General features: G+C 38.1%; 1 protein-coding gene across 1 annotated transcript in view; it reads left to right on the top strand.

The window, feature by feature from the left end:
- Positions 1–18695, top strand: part of LOC136831091 (probable E3 ubiquitin-protein ligase HERC1) — an 801341-nt gene that overhangs the window by 582501 nt on the left and 200145 nt on the right. The window contains exons 45-46 of the mRNA XM_067091041.1: positions 9213–9300; positions 11917–12149. Of these exons, the coding sequence (XP_066947142.1) occupies positions 9213–9300; positions 11917–12149 (321 nt within the window). The remainder of the gene's footprint in view (positions 1–9212; positions 9301–11916; positions 12150–18695) is intronic.

Genomic DNA, 18695 nt, shown 5'->3' with positions numbered 1-18695 from the left:
ACATGTTGTGCTGCTTGACCTTACCTACACACACAACAGGGTCAGAGATCTCCAGAGTTTTGAATGACTGTGTAACTGGAAAATATAAATTGAACTGGGCAAACTGCAAGGGCATCACTACAGATGGAGCAGCAAATATGACAGGAAAAAATAATGGTGTTGTGAGTAAGATATCAGGGGCTGCAGGTAATTATGTAACTTGGAATCATTGTTTCATTCATCGTGAAGCTTTGGCTGCAAAAGGAATCCCTGCCAGCTTGAAAAATGTCCAAAATGAAGCTATAAAACTTATCAATCTTATCAAAGGAAGTTCATTGAATAGCCATTTGTTCGAACAACTTTGCTGTGAAATGGGAGCTGGTCAGTCACACTTGTTGTACCATACTGGTTAGGTGGCTATCCTGAGGAAGAGTTCTAACCAGGATATATGAATTAAGGATGGAGATACATATATTCCTTCTTGAAAAGTAGTCTCCAATGGCAGGGCTATTTATCAGGGAGGAATGGCATGCACAGCTATCATATTTAGCAGACATTTTCTCAGAGCTCAATGAACTTAATCTAAAACTACCAGGAAAAGAGAATGATATATTCAGACATACCGAGGAAGTACAGGCATTTAAAAAATCACTAAAGATTTGTCAAGCAAGGGTTAAAACAGACCGACCTGTTTACTACATGTTCCCCACACTTTTACAACATATTAAGGAAAACCATTTAAATCAAGAATGTATGCAGAAAATAAAAAAAAAAAAGGATATAGACCTACACCTACAGTCTCTGTCAGCCAGCTTTGAGCAGTATTTTTAGAAGAAAAAAACTATCCATTTAAAACAAAAATACTGGGCAAAAGATACGTTTGTATTTGGGAACCCAGATTCAGTTGTGGAATTAAACTTAACACCTAGTAAAGAAGAAGAGTTAGTACGGCTAACTAGTAATAACGCATTAAGAATGAGGCACAAGACATCAACATTGTCTTCTTTTTGGCTATGCCTTTCCAAGGACTATCCCAACTTAAGTAAAGAAAGTGTCATCCTCTTACTACCTTTTACAACCACGTATATGTATGAGGCTGGTTTCTCAGTCTTAACCAGGTTAAAGTCAAAGGAAAGAAATCGCCTTGATGCCACCATTGATATGCGTGTTGCCCTATCTTCCTGCAAACCAAACTGGTCCAGGATAACAACAAACAAGCAAACCCACCCAAGTCACTAAATAGGTAAGCCTACAGTAATTGCAAATGAGTGGAAATTATTCTATGTTTGCATAAACACACGCACACTATACATGTAAATTTTTTACTCACGTCAGGATCGAACCCAGGTCTTTCGATCCTGATGTGAGTCAGAAATTTATTTCTGTTCCACACGTGATTGTGTGTTGATTACTTATGTATATGTGTGTGTATATATATATATATATATATATATATATATATATATATATATATATATATATATATATATATATATATATATATATATATATATATATATATATATATATATATATATATATATATATATATTATATATATTATATATATATATATATATATATATATATATATATATATATATATATATATATATATATATATATATATATATATATATATATATATATATATATATATATATATATATATATATATATATATATATATATATATATATATATATATATATATATATATATATATATATATATATATATATATATATATATATATATATATATATATATATATATATATATATATATATATATATATATATATATATATATATATATATATATATATATATATATATATATATATATATACATATACACATACATATATGTTTATAATTCTGATTATAATGCCTTTTTAACACAGTTATTATATTCATTTCAGTTTTTATCCTTCTATTCTTTGATATTTCTGGTCATTTGTACAATATTTTTCTGTATGGGTCGTGGGAATGATGTCAGTAAAAAGTGGGTCACGGCTGAAAAAGTCTGAAGAACCCTGTTTTAGAGTACAGGATTTTATCTGATAATAAAATAGAATTTATAGTTTTTCTGATATGCAAGTACAAATTCTTATGAAATGGTTCCCAATATGGGTTATACTATAGAGCAGTTGAGTGATGAAATTTAAGAAAGGGAATTATCTTTGTAATTGAATTCATGGTAAATTTATCTTTTAAAATGAAGCAATCCTGAATTCACTCACATCATGGGAAAATTTCTTTTGAATTATAATTTTTTTATGTCTCATGATCACCATCGTGTTAAATGAAGTGAAAATTATATTTTCCAGAATTTTTTTGCAGTTTTAACTTTAATCTAACATGGAGATTCAGTATACTGTATATTAACATTTACAGTCACCGCAAATAGAAATCGGACCTAACCCATGAGAATCCACTGTTTAGATGTCCGAAATCTATTTGTGTTTCCTGCCCTATGGTTTGAGCTAGAGTTGGTTGGTGATATCTGGCAACTCTCCTGTGCTAGTGTGTGTGGGAGGTGTGTGCCTCAGGACTCAGTGCTGACCCAGACAGCAGAGGGAAAGGTTATTGCTTTGATTTGCTCTGCCCCTAAGATCCCAGTATTTGGACTGGAGCATTTCTTGCCTTTTAATTCTTTATATATTCCCTAAATATAGGTCATGCACACATGAATAAGGAGGAGAAGGCTCGCATATTAGCCTGGAGGCAAGAAAAAGTGCCTATTAAAGAAATCTGTAGACGTACTGGCTGAGCAAAGTCAACCGTAATGTTGCTGCTGGCTGCCGCTCGTGACCTACCACCCAACATCGTTCCCCCAAGAAAACCTTATCCTGGACGCCCACGGAAGACTTCCAAGGCCACTGATCATCTTCTTGTGAGAGAACTATGTAAAAACCCTGGTCTTACAGCTTCTCAGCTAAAAACAAGTCACCCAACCCTCTTAAAAGATGTATCAATCCGCTGCATCCAACACCGTCTCCAGAAGCACCTCCAGCTGCCCATCTGCCGTGCTGCACGCAAACCTCTTCTGGCAGATCGTATGAAGAAAGCTCGACTGAATTTCACCGAGAAATACATCCACTAGACAGCTGATGACTGGAGGAAGGTCATGTGGTCAAATGAATCAACATTCTAGTGTATTCAGGGCCGTTCTACCACAGTAAGATGGCCATCTTCAGTCAGCAGATTCGACCCTGCCTACACAGTTGCCACCGTCAAGCACCCTGAATCTGTCATGATTTGGGGATGTTTCAGTGGTTTAAGAGGTCATGGAGGATTGCACTTCCTCCCAAAAAATGTTACAATGAATTCTGACCGCTACATTCAAGTTCTTGAAGATCACCTCCTGCCTTCATATGAGACTCACGGCTGCACTGTCTTCTTGCACGATGGTGCTCCTTATCATAAGGCCAAGAAAGTTACCAAGTGGCTCACTGATCACAATATTGAGGTCTTACAGTGGCCTGGTAACAGTCCTGACCTCAACCCAATCGAAAATTGGTGGAATGTCATGAAAAAGAAGCTTCAGTCGTGCAACACATCATCCCTCATGTGCCTGCAACAAGAAATCACCACAATCTGGGAGAATGAAATGTCTTTGCAATACTTCCAGAAACTGGCCGACAGCATGCCTAAACGACTCAAACTTGTTCTTAAAGCCAAGGGAAATATTACTAAATATTAAAATAGGTGCTACTATTTTCTATTATGTTTGTTTTATATATTTCCTTGATGATAATCATGTTTATGCTACCAGTTGCCAAGTAGGTCCGATTTCTATTTGCGGTGACTGTAGTATGTTTTCTCCCCAGGAGAGCCATCGCTGTAAAACTTGCTCGCTCTAGAAATTAACCAAGAACCAGGCTAGCTGGAGTCAAGGGGTAATGGCAGAAGCCATGTTCATTAGTTTCTTACCTGGATTAGAACTTAGATACAAGTGGCAGAATTTCATTGATGCCTCCTGAGTCACAGGGTGGTAAAGATGAGTCATTTCATATATGGAACTTACCAAGTAATTACATAACTAATGTTTCTAACTCGCTTGGCAACTTTTTTTTTTTTTTATTTGTGTTAGTGCTGCGTCTGTATTTGTGTAGGTGACAGGCCCTTTTCACTATCGGGAAACACAGGAAACAGCCTGGCAGGTAAGCTCAGTTCGTTTCTGCCGGCTCTGGTACACACATCGGTGCCATTTGCAATAGCTTTTTTTTCATTATTTTTCGGTTGTCTTTTCAGGTTTTGATGAATTACAATTACTTTGTTTTGGATGTGCAGCAAGCTATTGTTAATTTATTATCACATTTTGAGTGGTTCCCTAGTTTTTTCTGAATTATGTCGGATTCTAGCAGTTTGAGTATTTGCTATTGCAGCGAAGGCTATAAGACTACACTCACAAAAGCTTATGATCCTCATTCGATCTGTAGTAAATGTAGGGGTCAAGAGTGTAGCATTGAGAAAACCTGTAATGAATGTTCTTCGTGGGATAGTAAACAGTAGAAAATTCTGAAGTCCCACTTAGACAAATTAGAGAGAGAGAGGAGGAGGAGGAAAGCGGCTTCTAGAGCTGAGAGAAGTTCTCATAGTGTAGAAGCTACGCCCAAACCTAGTTTAAAGGTTAGTCTTATTGCTCTCCCCACTACTCCCATTCCTACTGTTTCTCCTATTCCTTGCCCTCCTACTGTTCAACCTACTACTCCCGTGCCTGGCTCCCTTGCTTCCAACCCTAATGCCATCACCAGTCTTGGATCCAGGTTCAATAAGAAAATTAACCTTGTATTAAGTACAGTGGCAGAGTTAGGAGCGTCGTTGAAAGTGACAATGGATAAAGTGATGAGTGAGAGTGCAGTGCCAGTGGAGGAGTTGGCAATCTGTCCCACCAGTCCCCTTAGACCGAGATCCCTCTCCTGCTCCCTTGAACCTGGGAGAAGACTTACCAAAAATCCAAGGGAGGCTGGTGGGGTTTGCCCACGGGTAGTTGCCCCCTCAGCAGCTCCTGTTGCACAGTCCCAGGTGTCACCAAACAGCCATTGGAAAGGCTTGTCTTCAGAGGTTCATCAATTATCCTCACGCTCTTCTGACAATTACAGTTTGTACAGGAGGTGCCACAAATGGTACCTAGACTTCCTGACTGCTTAAGCTCCCTTCCGAGGATGTTGGTTGCCATCCAGATCCACTGTCTATTAAGCATTATAAGAATTCTATTACCAGTCCCCAGCCTTCTTGTAATTATGCTGTAGACCCTTCTGTTCCTGCTCCTGTACATCAGCATCCACTTTTGTGTACATGGGACAGTCCGGAGGCCTTCTCACCTGAGCGCTCAATGGCAGAGCACCTTCACCTGGCTCCCAAGCGCTCAGCGACAGCTCATAAGCGCCCGACGTCCACTTCCAAATGTCAAGTGCCACTTCCTGAGCACCAAGCACCCACTCCCAGGCACCCATCTTTCATCGACCTCAGATATTAATGACCTGTTAAAGTCCTTTGATATGACGAAACAGAGGAAGGACAATTTGGTCTCCTGGAATTTGGATGTGGTTCTGAAATGGCTGATGGGTCCAGCTTTTGAACCCCTTCATTCTGCTTCCCTTAGAAATCTCACATGCAAGACACACTTCCTCTTTGCTTTAGGTACAGCTAAATGCATCAGTGAAATTCAAGCCATTGATAAAAGAGTAGGTTTTTCCCACGGAGGTGCAGTTTCCTCCTTCACCCTAGGCTTTTTTGCCAAGAACGAGGACCCGTCCAAGCCCTGGTCTCATTCTTTTTCCATTAAGAATTTAATGGACAGCCTTGGCTCGGAGGAAGAGGAGAGAGAACTTTGTCCAGTCAGAGCTCTTAGATACTAACTGAGTAGGACAGAAAAGATCAGGGGTCCATCCAGTAACCTTCAGTGTTCAGTTAAGAACCCTTCTTTTCCTCTGTCAAAGAAGGCCTTGTCTTTCTTCATGAGAGGTTTGATTTCAGAGTTACATTCGATTTCAGAGGCACATTCCTAGATCCATGAGGATATTTTACCGAATTTTAAAGCGAAAGCTCATAATATTAGAGCGGTGTCAACCTCTTTGGCTTTCAGGCATAATATGTCCCTGACTTCCATTATTCAGTCAACCTAGTGCAAGTGCCTGTCTATTTTCGCCTCTCACTATTTGAAGGAAGTGGAGACAGTATTTGATGATCGTAGTACCTTGGAACCGTTATTAGTGGCTGGCATGGTATTGGGTGAGGAATTACAGGAAGAACTATTTTTCTCCTATTATCCCTTTGCCTTGGTGTAGAGTTTGAGTTTTGGAGAGCCCTGGGGGTACAGTCTTAGTGGATAGGTTGTGGTGTGTTTTATGTGTTTTCAGAGTAGCTGACAGCATTGTCTGGTTGTTTTTTAATTTTGATACTGTGCCCTGGGCAAGAGTACCTTTTGTATGCTTTGCTAGCCATCAGGCTTTTCCTCCACTGCAAAGCTCCCACTTAAGTAGAGGCAACCCACAGGTTAACAGCCACACCACTATGGGTTAAGATGAGCACCAACCAGAGGCAGTATTCACCTGCAGTAGCTCTCTTACCAGGTAAGGAAACAACAAGCATTGGAGTAGAATATGTCTGTGTCCCACCTCCATTCAATGTAGGATTCAGCCATGTAATTACAGGCAGTCCCCGGTTAATGGCGGGCTCAGTTAACAGCGATCTGGCTTTATGGGGCTTGTCTAGCGACAAAAATCACCGATTTCAGCTTATCAGCGCCAATAATTGGGTATTGGCGCCGATACATACCTAACAGAGGCGCCGATAACTGAAAATCAGCACTTTTCGGTGCCGATAACCGCTGAAAATCGCCGAAAAAGCCCTGAAAAGCGCTGATTTTCGGTTATCATCACACCCTCAGAAACGGAACCCCGCCAACAACCGGGAACTGCCTATACTTGGTAAGTTGCTTATATGAAAATGACATTTTCATAATAAAATTAAGTTTCATATATACTTACTAAGTAATTACAGAATCAGGCCCCGTGTTCCCCGATATTAGGCAAGGCCTGTCACCTACACAAATACAGAAGAAGCGCTGGGAATTAAAAAAAAAAAAGGTACTTTGTGAGTTAGAAACATTAACTATGTAATTACATGGTAAGTATATTTGAAACTTAATTTTACAGGCAGTCCCCGGTTAATGGCGGGCTCGGTTAACAGCGATCCGGTTTTGGGTGCTTGTCTAGCGACGAAAATCAGCAATTTTCGGCGCCGAAAATCACCGATTTCTGCTTATGGGCGCCGATAATTCGGTATTGGCGCTGATACATACCTAACAGAGGCGCCGATAACCCCTGAAAATCGCCGATTTTCAGTTAGCTGCAATTTTCGGTTATCATCACACCCTCAGAAACGGAACCCCGCTGATAACGGGGGACTGCCTGTATAATGAAAATGCCATTTTTATATATGAGCTTTTCAATCGAGAAACATGCCAAGTGCCATTTTTAAAATATAATAAATTAAATTAAAAAATACTTTGACCCAGGATGGCGCTTGGCATGTTTCTCGACTGATAGCTTCATATATTCAGTAATCTCTCTCATATCCACAATAATAGAGCCAAGGCCATGCTGGACACAGGAAAAATCTGGATAAGGCTAAAAAAAAAAAAACTCTACTGTACTATATGGTTATAAAACAGCAACTCCACACCCTTACTTCCTCTACTTTGTCAATATCGCATAACCATTTACACTAAATATGCTTATAAACAACAATCATCACACTTTAAAGTGAAAACTTGATGCTAAAGGCAATGAGATAGCTTATTTTTCCATATTTGTAAAGAAAAAGTGAACCCCTTTTTCTCACTTGTAAACAGTACACACTACAGAAGGTGTATGTGTACGTACAATACACTAGTGAATAACACGGGTATCACTTTCTATTTCATTTTTTTGCCTAAACACAATATAAATAATTACAGACTTTAAAATTTAACAAATTTTTCTCTCACTTTCCTGTGTGCAGTGCCAAAACTGCATATATTGGCCAGAATTTTAAAAACTTGCGAGGTGGTTTACAAGTTCTCCTCCCCCCCTTCAACACCTCTGTATCATAGAGGTCCTGTACCTCCTTGATGTCAAGAAGTGGCGAGCTGGTCAGAAGGGGCATTGAGGTGCCTAGAGGGTCCTGGTCGTTGAGGAGCGACAAAGAGATCACAGACTCCCAATTGAATGAACTTGGCACATCAACAAAGGGAATTTGAAATTCCTTTATTCCCTCCTGGGAAGCATCCAAATCTTCATCATGATGCTTCTTTTTAGCAACCTATCGCTGAATCTGGAATTGAAACAGCCAGTATCCAGGGGCCTTAACGTCTGCAACCCCATGCAGGCCTGCAAAATAGGTAGCTGCAGCCTTCAACTCAGCACCACATGTGCATGCAGCCACCTTTTACTACCCAAACCAGATCAAGGTTGACCGTTCAATGTCCTCATGACAGAATTTTGCCATCGCTTTGCAGGTCTGACTCTTGGACATCTTCCCAAAGTCACTAGCTTACTTCTTCAGCCACCTCCATGATACACTCTAAAGACCATCTTGCCTTGATTCTCATGACAATTTCAAGATTTTTCTAAAGGATTAAACCTTCCTCACACTCTTAGCTTGAGGTGGGGCCATACAACAATACACCACACCACACAGACTTAAGCAGTACCTGCATGCTGCAGGTATTGCATCAAAAGCCATGTGTTGCTGAGAAAGCATTATTGAGTAAGGCAACCGCATGTGAACCACTTAAAAGGCAACTGACCATGCATGACTAGACAAGAGGGTAAATGCCTGTTGCTACCAAGTGCATTGATATTTTCCAGATGTAACCAATTAAGAAAGATATGTTTATGACACACATGTTTATCAGCCATTAAAAAGCAGAAAATCTGAATGACTTGTAATGATGTATGCATGTCCACCATTGGTGATGCATTGTAGGGTGAGATTTACTTTGTATAACTTTCTGGTTAAAGTAGAATGCCTTAGAGGTAAGACTTTATTCTTTTGTGATGCTGGTCTAGATAAATTAGTGAGTTATATAATTATGTCTTGGAAAGGTTGTGGTCTGTGTGTATTTTGGGGATAAATCTTATTGTTATTGATACTCTTCTAATATTAATTTGTTATAGATCTCCTTTGTTTCAGATATAGAGATGAAATTATACATTTCACTAATTTTTTTTAAAACAGGACTTCAGTGGAAGGAGAACAACAATTCTTCGTAGAGGAGGGTGTGTTGATATACGCTCCCTCATGGTTCCTTCAAGGTCTTCTTCAGGTAAGCTGTACATTTGGACTCAGTGTACCAGAGACTGTAAGCACATTATGATGGTAGATAGTAAACTTCTACATGTGTTCACCATATATTTTTTTGCCAATACAGTGTGTGTGTGTGTGTGTGTGATGCCTTGAAAAGTGGAAGCTAGAAAAATGGAGGCTACATAAAAATCATGTTTGTATTCCTGAAAATGTACAATCACTTTTGTTATGAAATAGTTTTTTGTGCCCACTTGTGCAATTAATGGCATTTTATTTCAGCTCCCACCTGTGCAGTTGAGGGCATTTTATTTTAGCTGAAACCCATTGTTATAAAAACAGCCCAATTTTCTAGTCTACAAAATGCCATGAACACTCAATTCTTGAATAAGAAAATGATGAACAGGTAGATGCATAACGATATGTGCGCCCCTGCTCTTGTTCAATCCTTGGGAGTCCAGTAGCTTGTAGACACTTGGTGTGTTTATGCTTGTATACTACTGACAGGTTTCACCACACTACTTCAATGCTTTTTCTCAGAGGATTAAAGTATTTAGCTTATTTAAATCAATATTGGCTTTTGTATAATTTTCTTGTAGTGTATTATTGGCTTTAAAAAAAGGTTATTGTATGATTCTGACAGAGATTAAAGTGGCAGAGGTAATTACCAGTCATTGTAGAGCTGGGATTTCAAGTTTAATGTTATCAGGATGAAAACTGTTCGAAGAACCAAGGAAAGCTTTTCAATATTACCGTTTTTAAGAACTTCCAGGCCATGTGCTGTTTAACAGTTAGAATTTAGTTTATGGTGCTACGAGCTGATTTTTGTGTTTTTAGAAAATATGAGTACCATGATTATTAAATCTTTAAGATATTTAGGAACAGTGATATCCATATAGGTTCTCTCAAGTTGGAATTTAGTGAAAGACCAAGAGAGGGAAAATCAAGCAGTAGGTAGGTCAAAAGGTTTGGAAATCAGATGGGTCAAAATTGCATGTGACAATAAGATTATACATCAGGCTAGTATGATCTTTATATATAAAAAATTTTGCCATTTAGAGAATAAAACTGTAAGAAGAATATTAAGAGTCAGATGGCAGGATAGAGTTACATTGATACCACAAAGAAAATTATGGAAATTCCACATGTAGATGAGGTAATGATAAAAAGGCAATTGAGATTGTTTACACATATCTTTTGTATAACCCGAGGGAGAATATTATGTGATAGTGTTAGCTGGGTTCTTTTGAGCACCAGAAGAGTTAGAGGACCTAGACCTAATTGGAAAGGAACTACAAAAGTGGAGGCTGGCGATGAAGGAAGATTTGTGGAAGATAAAAGCACATGAAAGACATGAGTGGCAGAATTTCACTGAGGCCCTGTTTAGCACAGGGAGTAGAGGTGATGATGATTAAGATTATTAAAGTAAAATAAGGGTTTGGGATTGTTAAAAGTTATTTTTAAGGTACTCTTATGTGGCCTTGGTAATTTTTGCAATGTGCTGTAAATTTATTTTGAAGAAATGTGTTGCTGTTTGTATCTTATTTTGTTTTTTATAAATAAAGATGACCTTCATAAGGTACACAGTTTTTGTAAAAAAGCTCAAAAAACTGAAATAAGGCATAGAACCACAGAATTAAAACATTTATTTTAATGGAAATGTATCAAATTTGTATACCGTATACCTGTTTCTTCATTTCAACTCGTTATTGAAGAACCACAGCACCTCTTGCCTGTGCACACATTCCAAGGAAAATGAGCTAGTCCTTACAAGGTTGAACATGGCATATCAAAGTGTGTCGATCTTTTTTTAATAAAAAAGGGAAAATTCTTATTGTTATTCTGCATTTTTTTATGAAATACTCAAATAATGATATAAGATAACTGATGTTTGAAAAAATTATTTGCTGTAATAAGGTTGCAAAAAATTTTCCACTCACTATTGTAAGTTGTATATATGATAGACCTTAATGTTTTAAGTTTGTTCACCTTGCTGAAATTACCAGTTTGTTATGACTTTTTATTCTATCCTATTCCTAAATAAACTTGCTCTACTTTATGTAGGAGTTATGTATATTAAAATACACAAATTCCACCACAAAGATTTTTGTGCAATATTTTGCCATTTGCATCTCATTTTTAATATTGACATTTTTATTCCTTTGCTTTGTAAAAGACAGAAAGATATTTCATTTGTGGATTTTATGCATTCTTTTATAAAAATTGAAATTGCAAAAATAACTTTATTTGGCAAAATTTATGAAGAGAAATTAAGGGTAATGTGAGAAATGCTCATAAGATTAAGAAGAATGAAAAGCTCATTCAGTTTCTTGATGTGAAGTCTATCCTGGGAATACTATCAGTAAGCATTCAGTTGTCTTCTGAACATTTTTGCAAAGTTTCAGCTTTATACTGTAAAGTTGTCTTCTGAACATTTTTGTAATGAAGTCTAGTATGAATTAACCTTTGTCTGTATAATATTAAGAAACATAATTGCAAATACATAGGCTGATCAAAGTGTTTCCTGAAAAGCTTGGCAAATATTTCTTTTTTATGAACCCACGAGTTTTCTACTTGTTAAGCATTTGGTAGTTTAAATATTAATAAATCTTGTTTTAATGACTTATTTCATTTAAAGGTCGTGGCTTAGATACTAGAGATGCTGAGAGTGTGAGGCCACCACAAAGAAGTGAAACTCGCTTTAGATATGGTGGCCCAATGTTTGAGGAGCAGTTACGAGCATCCGATGATGCCATTGGAACATTGGGTAATGACTTTGACCATTGGTTGAGTACCATCGCTCCTACAGATGTAGCGCAAGGGTCCTCACTGTCAGCCTCCAGGGAGCGCGAGTGGAGGGCGTTAATGGAGGTAAGTCCTGTGGACTTAACCATTATCTCCTGAAAAGTAGAAATAAGGACTTAGCTGGCAGAAGTTGGAAAGCAGTGATCATGGTTCTGTTGAAATTTAGCACCCTGCCAGGTACTGTATGTATGAGAAACTTTGATGGCTTGGCTGTGTCACTAGAATACTGCCTTCTTATTAATTGACAGAACTCTCCTCACAAAATAACAGTCATTCAAAGGATTATTGTCTGTTATGACTTGAGAGACAAGACAAAAATAATATATTTTACATTTATATTTCTGTTTGAAGCCTAAAATTATGCATCTGCATTTTTTGTAATTCAGGAATGTTTTCGTGTTATAAAAGGAAAATAATCTGGGCAAAGCATTGCATAAATGTAATTCAGTTGAAAATATGCCTCCACCAGATGTGAGGGATATGGCATGGGTTACAGGTGATGTATTGTCAATTTACCACAGGCAAGACACCACTTCTTGCCACGCCATCTGGACAAATTAGATTGCATTCCTGCTCTCTTTGCTCATCCCCAGTTTTTACATTCCTTAATTGTAATGCCCAAGTGAGGCAATATTCTATCTTGCTGCTCCTGTTACAAAAACTGTCATTGCTGCTACCACATGTCCAACCATCATACTGCTGCTTCCTAGGGATGCCGGACTGTGGATGCAGTCCATGTGGAGGGGAGTCAGCTGCATGTTGTCTGTGCAATTTTAGCCCAGCTCTGGCCCACCTTGTACCAGACCCAGCTGCGTGGGAACTGCTGTCTAAGGACCTGAAACATCCTGTCCAGCCTGGGCATTATTCCTCTTCAGGGCAGGTCCTTGGAAATCACTGCGATTGTCCCCGCTCGGGAAACACCTTCATAGGGAAATATGGCCCTCTGTTTTTTTCCAGTTGGCAGTCCTTGGGTGTGAGAAAATCCTTTACCAAGTGATGATGATGATAATAATAATAATAATAATAATAATAATAATAATAATAATAATAATAATCATGTATTGCAGCTCAGGGCCATACACATGGAATATACAATCTAGATACATAACATGATAAAAATAATAATTGGCAGTATCCACACAGTTGCTGAAGAAGTAGAAAAAATAGAATTCATAATAATGGTAATGACATTAATTACATGGAGAATAATAGTAAAAAAAATATTAAAAATTATAACAATTAAAAATACAGATTGCAGATGATTAATTTCCAGCTAGGGACCTTAGGTGGTTGCATAAGTCAGGTCCAGAAGGCTAAATATGAGCATTGAAAGTTGCAAAATTCAACCATGATATTATTCACAGTAATAATAAAAAAAGGAAAAACACCAATAATAATAAGAAAACGTAGAATAATAATAATAATAATAATAATAATAATAATAATAATAATAATAATTAATAATTAATAATAATAATAATAATAATAATAATAATAATAATAATAATAATAATAATAATAATAATAATAATAATAATAATAATAATAATAATAATAATAATAATAATAATAATAATAATAATAATAATAATAATAGACGACAGATTCTGGAGATAGCACTTCATAATTGCAAAAATAGAGAATAAGTCATGTAAGGAACAGACACCTCATTATCCCTTCTTTCCCACAATTTAGATCTCATTCTTGCCTCACTGCTTAGGATGCTTTGTATGAGTGAATTGCTGCTGTTTCTCAGTCGGGTGATCAGACTGGACATTGTTCGCCTAGCAATGATTTTCAAATTATCCAGGGGGTTTTCTGTGGACATCTGCATGGCAGAGTGATAGTGAGGAGTGTTTGTGAGGCATCTCAGAATGCCATTGTGAACAATAGTGATACGTCTCGTGGTCTCTCGGGTTTGGTTCGTCCAAAGGGAACACCCATATATGCTGTAGCACTATGAGTGGAAGAGCAGCAGTTTCGTGTCTCGGTGACATAAGGCAAACTTCCTTGCAGTCATGTTGCTAGTTGCACATAGTTTACGATGCCTCTGTTCTGTGTCTGCTGTATCTTTTAGATCATCCGTGATAATGTGTCCCAAGTACAGAAATTCATGCACGAATTCCAGACAATGATTTCTGAGGAAAATTTGCGGTTCTGCAATATGCTTAAGCGATCTGTGGAGCAGCGGCATACACTGGGTCTTGGTTTCGTTGTATAGGATATCAAATTCCTCTGCATTTAGGCGGCAAGTGTCGATGAGTCGCTGGAGACCTTGCACTGATGGGGAAATGAGAACCATATTGTTGGCTTAATGGAGGTTGTTTATTGTTGTTTCGTTGATAGTGCATCCGATTGGGAGACAGTTCAGTTTGACATTCAGGGCATCTGTGTACGTGTTAAACACGTAAGGGGAGAGAATGCCCCCTTGCCAGAGCCCGTTTAGGAAGCCGAAGGTGTATGACAATACATTACCCCATTTGACACAGAATTGCTGTGTGGAGAACCAACAACATAAAATGCCAATTAGATATAGAGGTGTGCCTCATTTGTGCAGCTTCAGGAAGAGCTTCAGGTAGTTTACTTGTCAAATGCTTTTCTCACATCTACAAAATATAGGAAAACAGGAGAAGCTGATGATAGGTAATAGTCCAGCAATTCTTTCAGGATGTAGATACAGGTGTTGGTTGAGTGGTTTGCTTTAAAGCCGAACTGGTTGTTAGTAGTGTGTAGAAAGGGGAGAAGTCTTGCTAGAAGAATGGACTCAAGCATCTTCGATGCAGTTGTAGTAATTGGAATCGGACGATAATTGCCAGGGTCAGTTGCATCCTCTAGCTTGTTTTTTATTAATGGTATGAAGTGAACTAAGAGTAGGGAGTCTGGGAGAACTTGGTGAATTATGCACACATTGAAGAGAGCAGCTAGCAAAATGTAAATTATCGGATGGCAGAATTTGAAAGCTTCAGCAGGCAGACCATCGCAGCCGGGCGATTTGTTATTAGGTAGGTTGTTTATGGCATTGCTGATGTTACCTGGTGTTATACAATCGGCAAAATGAAACTGAATGTTATCAGTAAGGAGGTTATCTACATCCCTTATGGAGTCTTGATCATTTGTGCAATTCAGGATAGTGCTGAAGTGATCGCCCCACATTCTTGCGATAGCCTCATCACCGACGGCATCTCATACTCTTTGTGATAGCTTTTTAGTTTTGGGGTTAGGGATTGAATGTATTCCCAAAGAGGAGGGTAATCGCTAGATTCTAATTTTCTAGACATTGCATCAGCTCTTAGTTGCTTTTTATTCAGTCTGCAGTGCTTAAGGGCAAGTTTGAACTACACTCTCACCTGCCTCATTAACAGTGCAAAGTGTCCTTCCCTCCGGCTACCATTTTGCCTCCACAGTAAAAACATTTCTCGTGAATATGTATATAGATCCTTAACCAAGCCATTCCATCCAGGTATATTACGAGAGTTGCCTTGACGAGATCTAAAGGTATCCCTGCCGGAGGCAAGCTTAGCGGAAATTATATTCGAGTAGAATTCTTTCAGATCTCTCCTGTGATGGTCATTTCTACATTTTGGGTTAGTGCACAGTAAGGTGTCTGGCAGTTGAACTATTCACCACAGCCTGCTTTTCTTGATTTCCCTAAAGGATCTGGTTTTCTGTTGGTTTTTGAAATCCGAGTTAACAGCAGGTGGGCAATCAGTTAGGGGGTTCACTGTAGGGAGTGATGAGGTACTGAATGACACCTGTAATGGAATGTGACTATAGCCTGTTGCAAGATCATAGCGAATGTTGCAGGTCACAGTAGAATCATGGGTGCTAACAATTTAGCAGAATCCTCCTCAGAGGTTGTTACTGAAATTGACAAATATTGCAAAACAATCACTTCATGATCATCATAATTCTTCTAATGTAACTACCACAGAAGAACCTTCAACATCTAAAACTGCTGCAACTTTAGTAATTTCCACTGTTTCTCCCAAAATTCAGCAGTATCTGCTCTTGCAGCTACATAAGAACCTCCAGCACCTGACTTGTATATGGTTTCTTCTACAGAATATACATATGCTTCTGTTAGACCTAGGAAACAAAATCAAAAAGCCTTTTCACCTAAGACCAATGTCATCTCAAGAGGCTTCAGAAGAATCAGTGTTAAACTCTTAAGTATCTCAGAAACTACACCAGTATTCATCAGCTCACAAAGATGGTGTTTGGTTACCAAAGGAGAACAAGAAAGCATGCACAGGATCTCCCAAAAGCAATAACAGCTTAGTAAGAAAAAAAAAAATACTATCCTCAATGAGGACTTCTGCCCAGTAAAAAAAGAATCATATATGGTTAACCATTATAGCAAGAGCATCAAGAAATCAAAATAATCCAAACTGAGACCATTCACACTTTTCACTGCAAAGTTATCGGATCTTGACCTGAGCAACTTCACGATTACATGAATTTCCACATCCTGAACCTTCCAGCCTCTAGGAAATATCTTTGGTTGGGCTAGGTGTACCAATTCAGTGTCCTGTTTTAAATTGGTAACAGCATCTTCATGAGAATTTGACTCTAATTGTAACCTTAGTTTACAGGATTAGCATTCACCTTTATCACTATGTGAATGATTGACTCATCATAGACTCTTCTACCAAGCTCTAACAGAGAACCTGATAAGAATCAGAATTGACCCCATCCATAAAAGCAGCATATCTGGGGATGTCCATCAGCACCCCAGAGGTGAGGTGAGGGTCATCCTCCATCTATTCTCAAATGATGTGACTCCAATGGCATAGAAGTGGCAAGTGGCGTGTGACTTCTGGCCTCCCCTGGAGAAGCTGTTTCCCTTCACCAGATTCAGGATTAGCTTTCTCCAGCATTTTCTTATGGGATCTCGGAAGGCAGGAGTGTCTTTACTGGATGGTGTGCCTGTCTTGGTGCCAGAGAATGGACATCCACTAGTGGAAAGAGAAACAGGATTCAGGACAGGAGGAAGACCATCAGGACAGCAGAATAATGTCAGACCATCAGGACAGCAGAATAATGTCAGAGGCATATATACATGTTAGAACTGCAGGCTGTTTTCTGTGGCCTCCAAGCATCTGTGACACATTGGAACGAAAAACATGAGACTAATGACCAACAGCAAAACCACCCTGGCCTATATTAAGCTTCAAGGATATACTCACTCAAGAGATTTGTGCTGCTTAGCAGTAGAATATTTCACATGAGCAGAGGGTTATACGATTAGCTCTCATCCTAGGGTTCATTGGTGGGTCTCAGAACATCATTGCCAACTCCTTGAGTAGGAAATACCAGAGCCTTTTTTTCAGAGTGGTCCTTCAATGTTTGCAATAACCTTCAACCACAAACTGCCACTGTATTACTTTCCACAGCCAAACCCATTGATATTGACTATGAAAACAAGGCTTCAGTTGTGGGATGTTCCAATTGTGGGATAACATAGAGGCCTACACATTGCTTTCTCTCAGCTTGATCCATCAAGTGCTGGTGAAGTTCAGGCACTTGAGGAGTTACCATATGGTCATTGTGACCCCTGTCTCCAGGGCTGGAGTAGTTCCTGGGCGTTTGGCAAGGTTTACCTCTTGATGTAGGGGATGGAATGTTTTTGCATTCAGTGCCTCTATTCTGTTAACCCTTAAATGCCGAGCCTCTATTTACAAAAGTGTCTGCCGTATGCCGGCGGCGTTCGGGAGTTAGTGCCGAAGCGGAAAAAAAGTTTTTTTCAAAAAATCAAAGCACGCTTAGTTTTTGAGACTGAGATTTCATTTTTGGCTCCTTGTTTTGTCATTGCCTGAAGTTTAGTATGCAACCATCAGAAATGAAAAAAATATCATCATATATAAATATTGAAATATATGACAGTGTGAAAAAAAATTTCATATATAATTGTATACAAATTGCGCTGTGAGCAAAACGGTTAAGGCTAATGAGTTATTATTTTTCTTTGTATTGTACAGTAAATTGTGATGATTTTGGTATATAACAAATTGTAAAACGATCAAAGCAACACAGAGAAAATATGATCACAAAATGATGCATGAATTCGTAACGTGTGGACGTAAAAAAAAGTTTTTTTCAAAAATTCACCATAAATCGAAATATTGCGCTAGAAACTTCCCGTTTGTTGCAAAATGAAGGTAATTGATTGAATATTACTAGACTGTAAGTGTTTTAGCAAAATAACAACTGACAGTTTGCAGTTTTCGACCATTTCAGTCAAGTTAAAGTTGACCGAAGGTCGAATTTTTTCTATTTATCGTGATTTACATGAAAATATTTCAAAACTGATAAAAGCTACAACCATGAGTTATTTTCTGTTGTATTCTACATGAAATTGCGCACATTTTCATATATAAAACTGTATGTAACGACTAATATAAAATGGTGCAAACATTACGACAACGTGACGAAAGAATTTCAGAGATTTTCGGCCGAGTTACCGCGCGGACGTAAGGAAAAAAATTTTTTTTTTTTTTTTTCAGAAATTCACCATAAATCGAAATATTGTGCTAGAGACTTCCAGTTTGTTGTAAAGTGAAGGTACATGATTGAATATTACTAGAATGTAAGAGTTTTAGCTTATGATTGCAT

Source organism: Macrobrachium rosenbergii, chromosome 48 (genome assembly GCF_040412425.1).
Source record: "Macrobrachium rosenbergii isolate ZJJX-2024 chromosome 48, ASM4041242v1, whole genome shotgun sequence".
Taxonomy (NCBI): Eukaryota; Metazoa; Arthropoda; class Malacostraca; order Decapoda; family Palaemonidae; genus Macrobrachium; species Macrobrachium rosenbergii.
The sequence above is the reverse complement of the archived record's forward strand: the minus strand, read 5'-3'. Positions and strand labels throughout refer to the sequence as shown.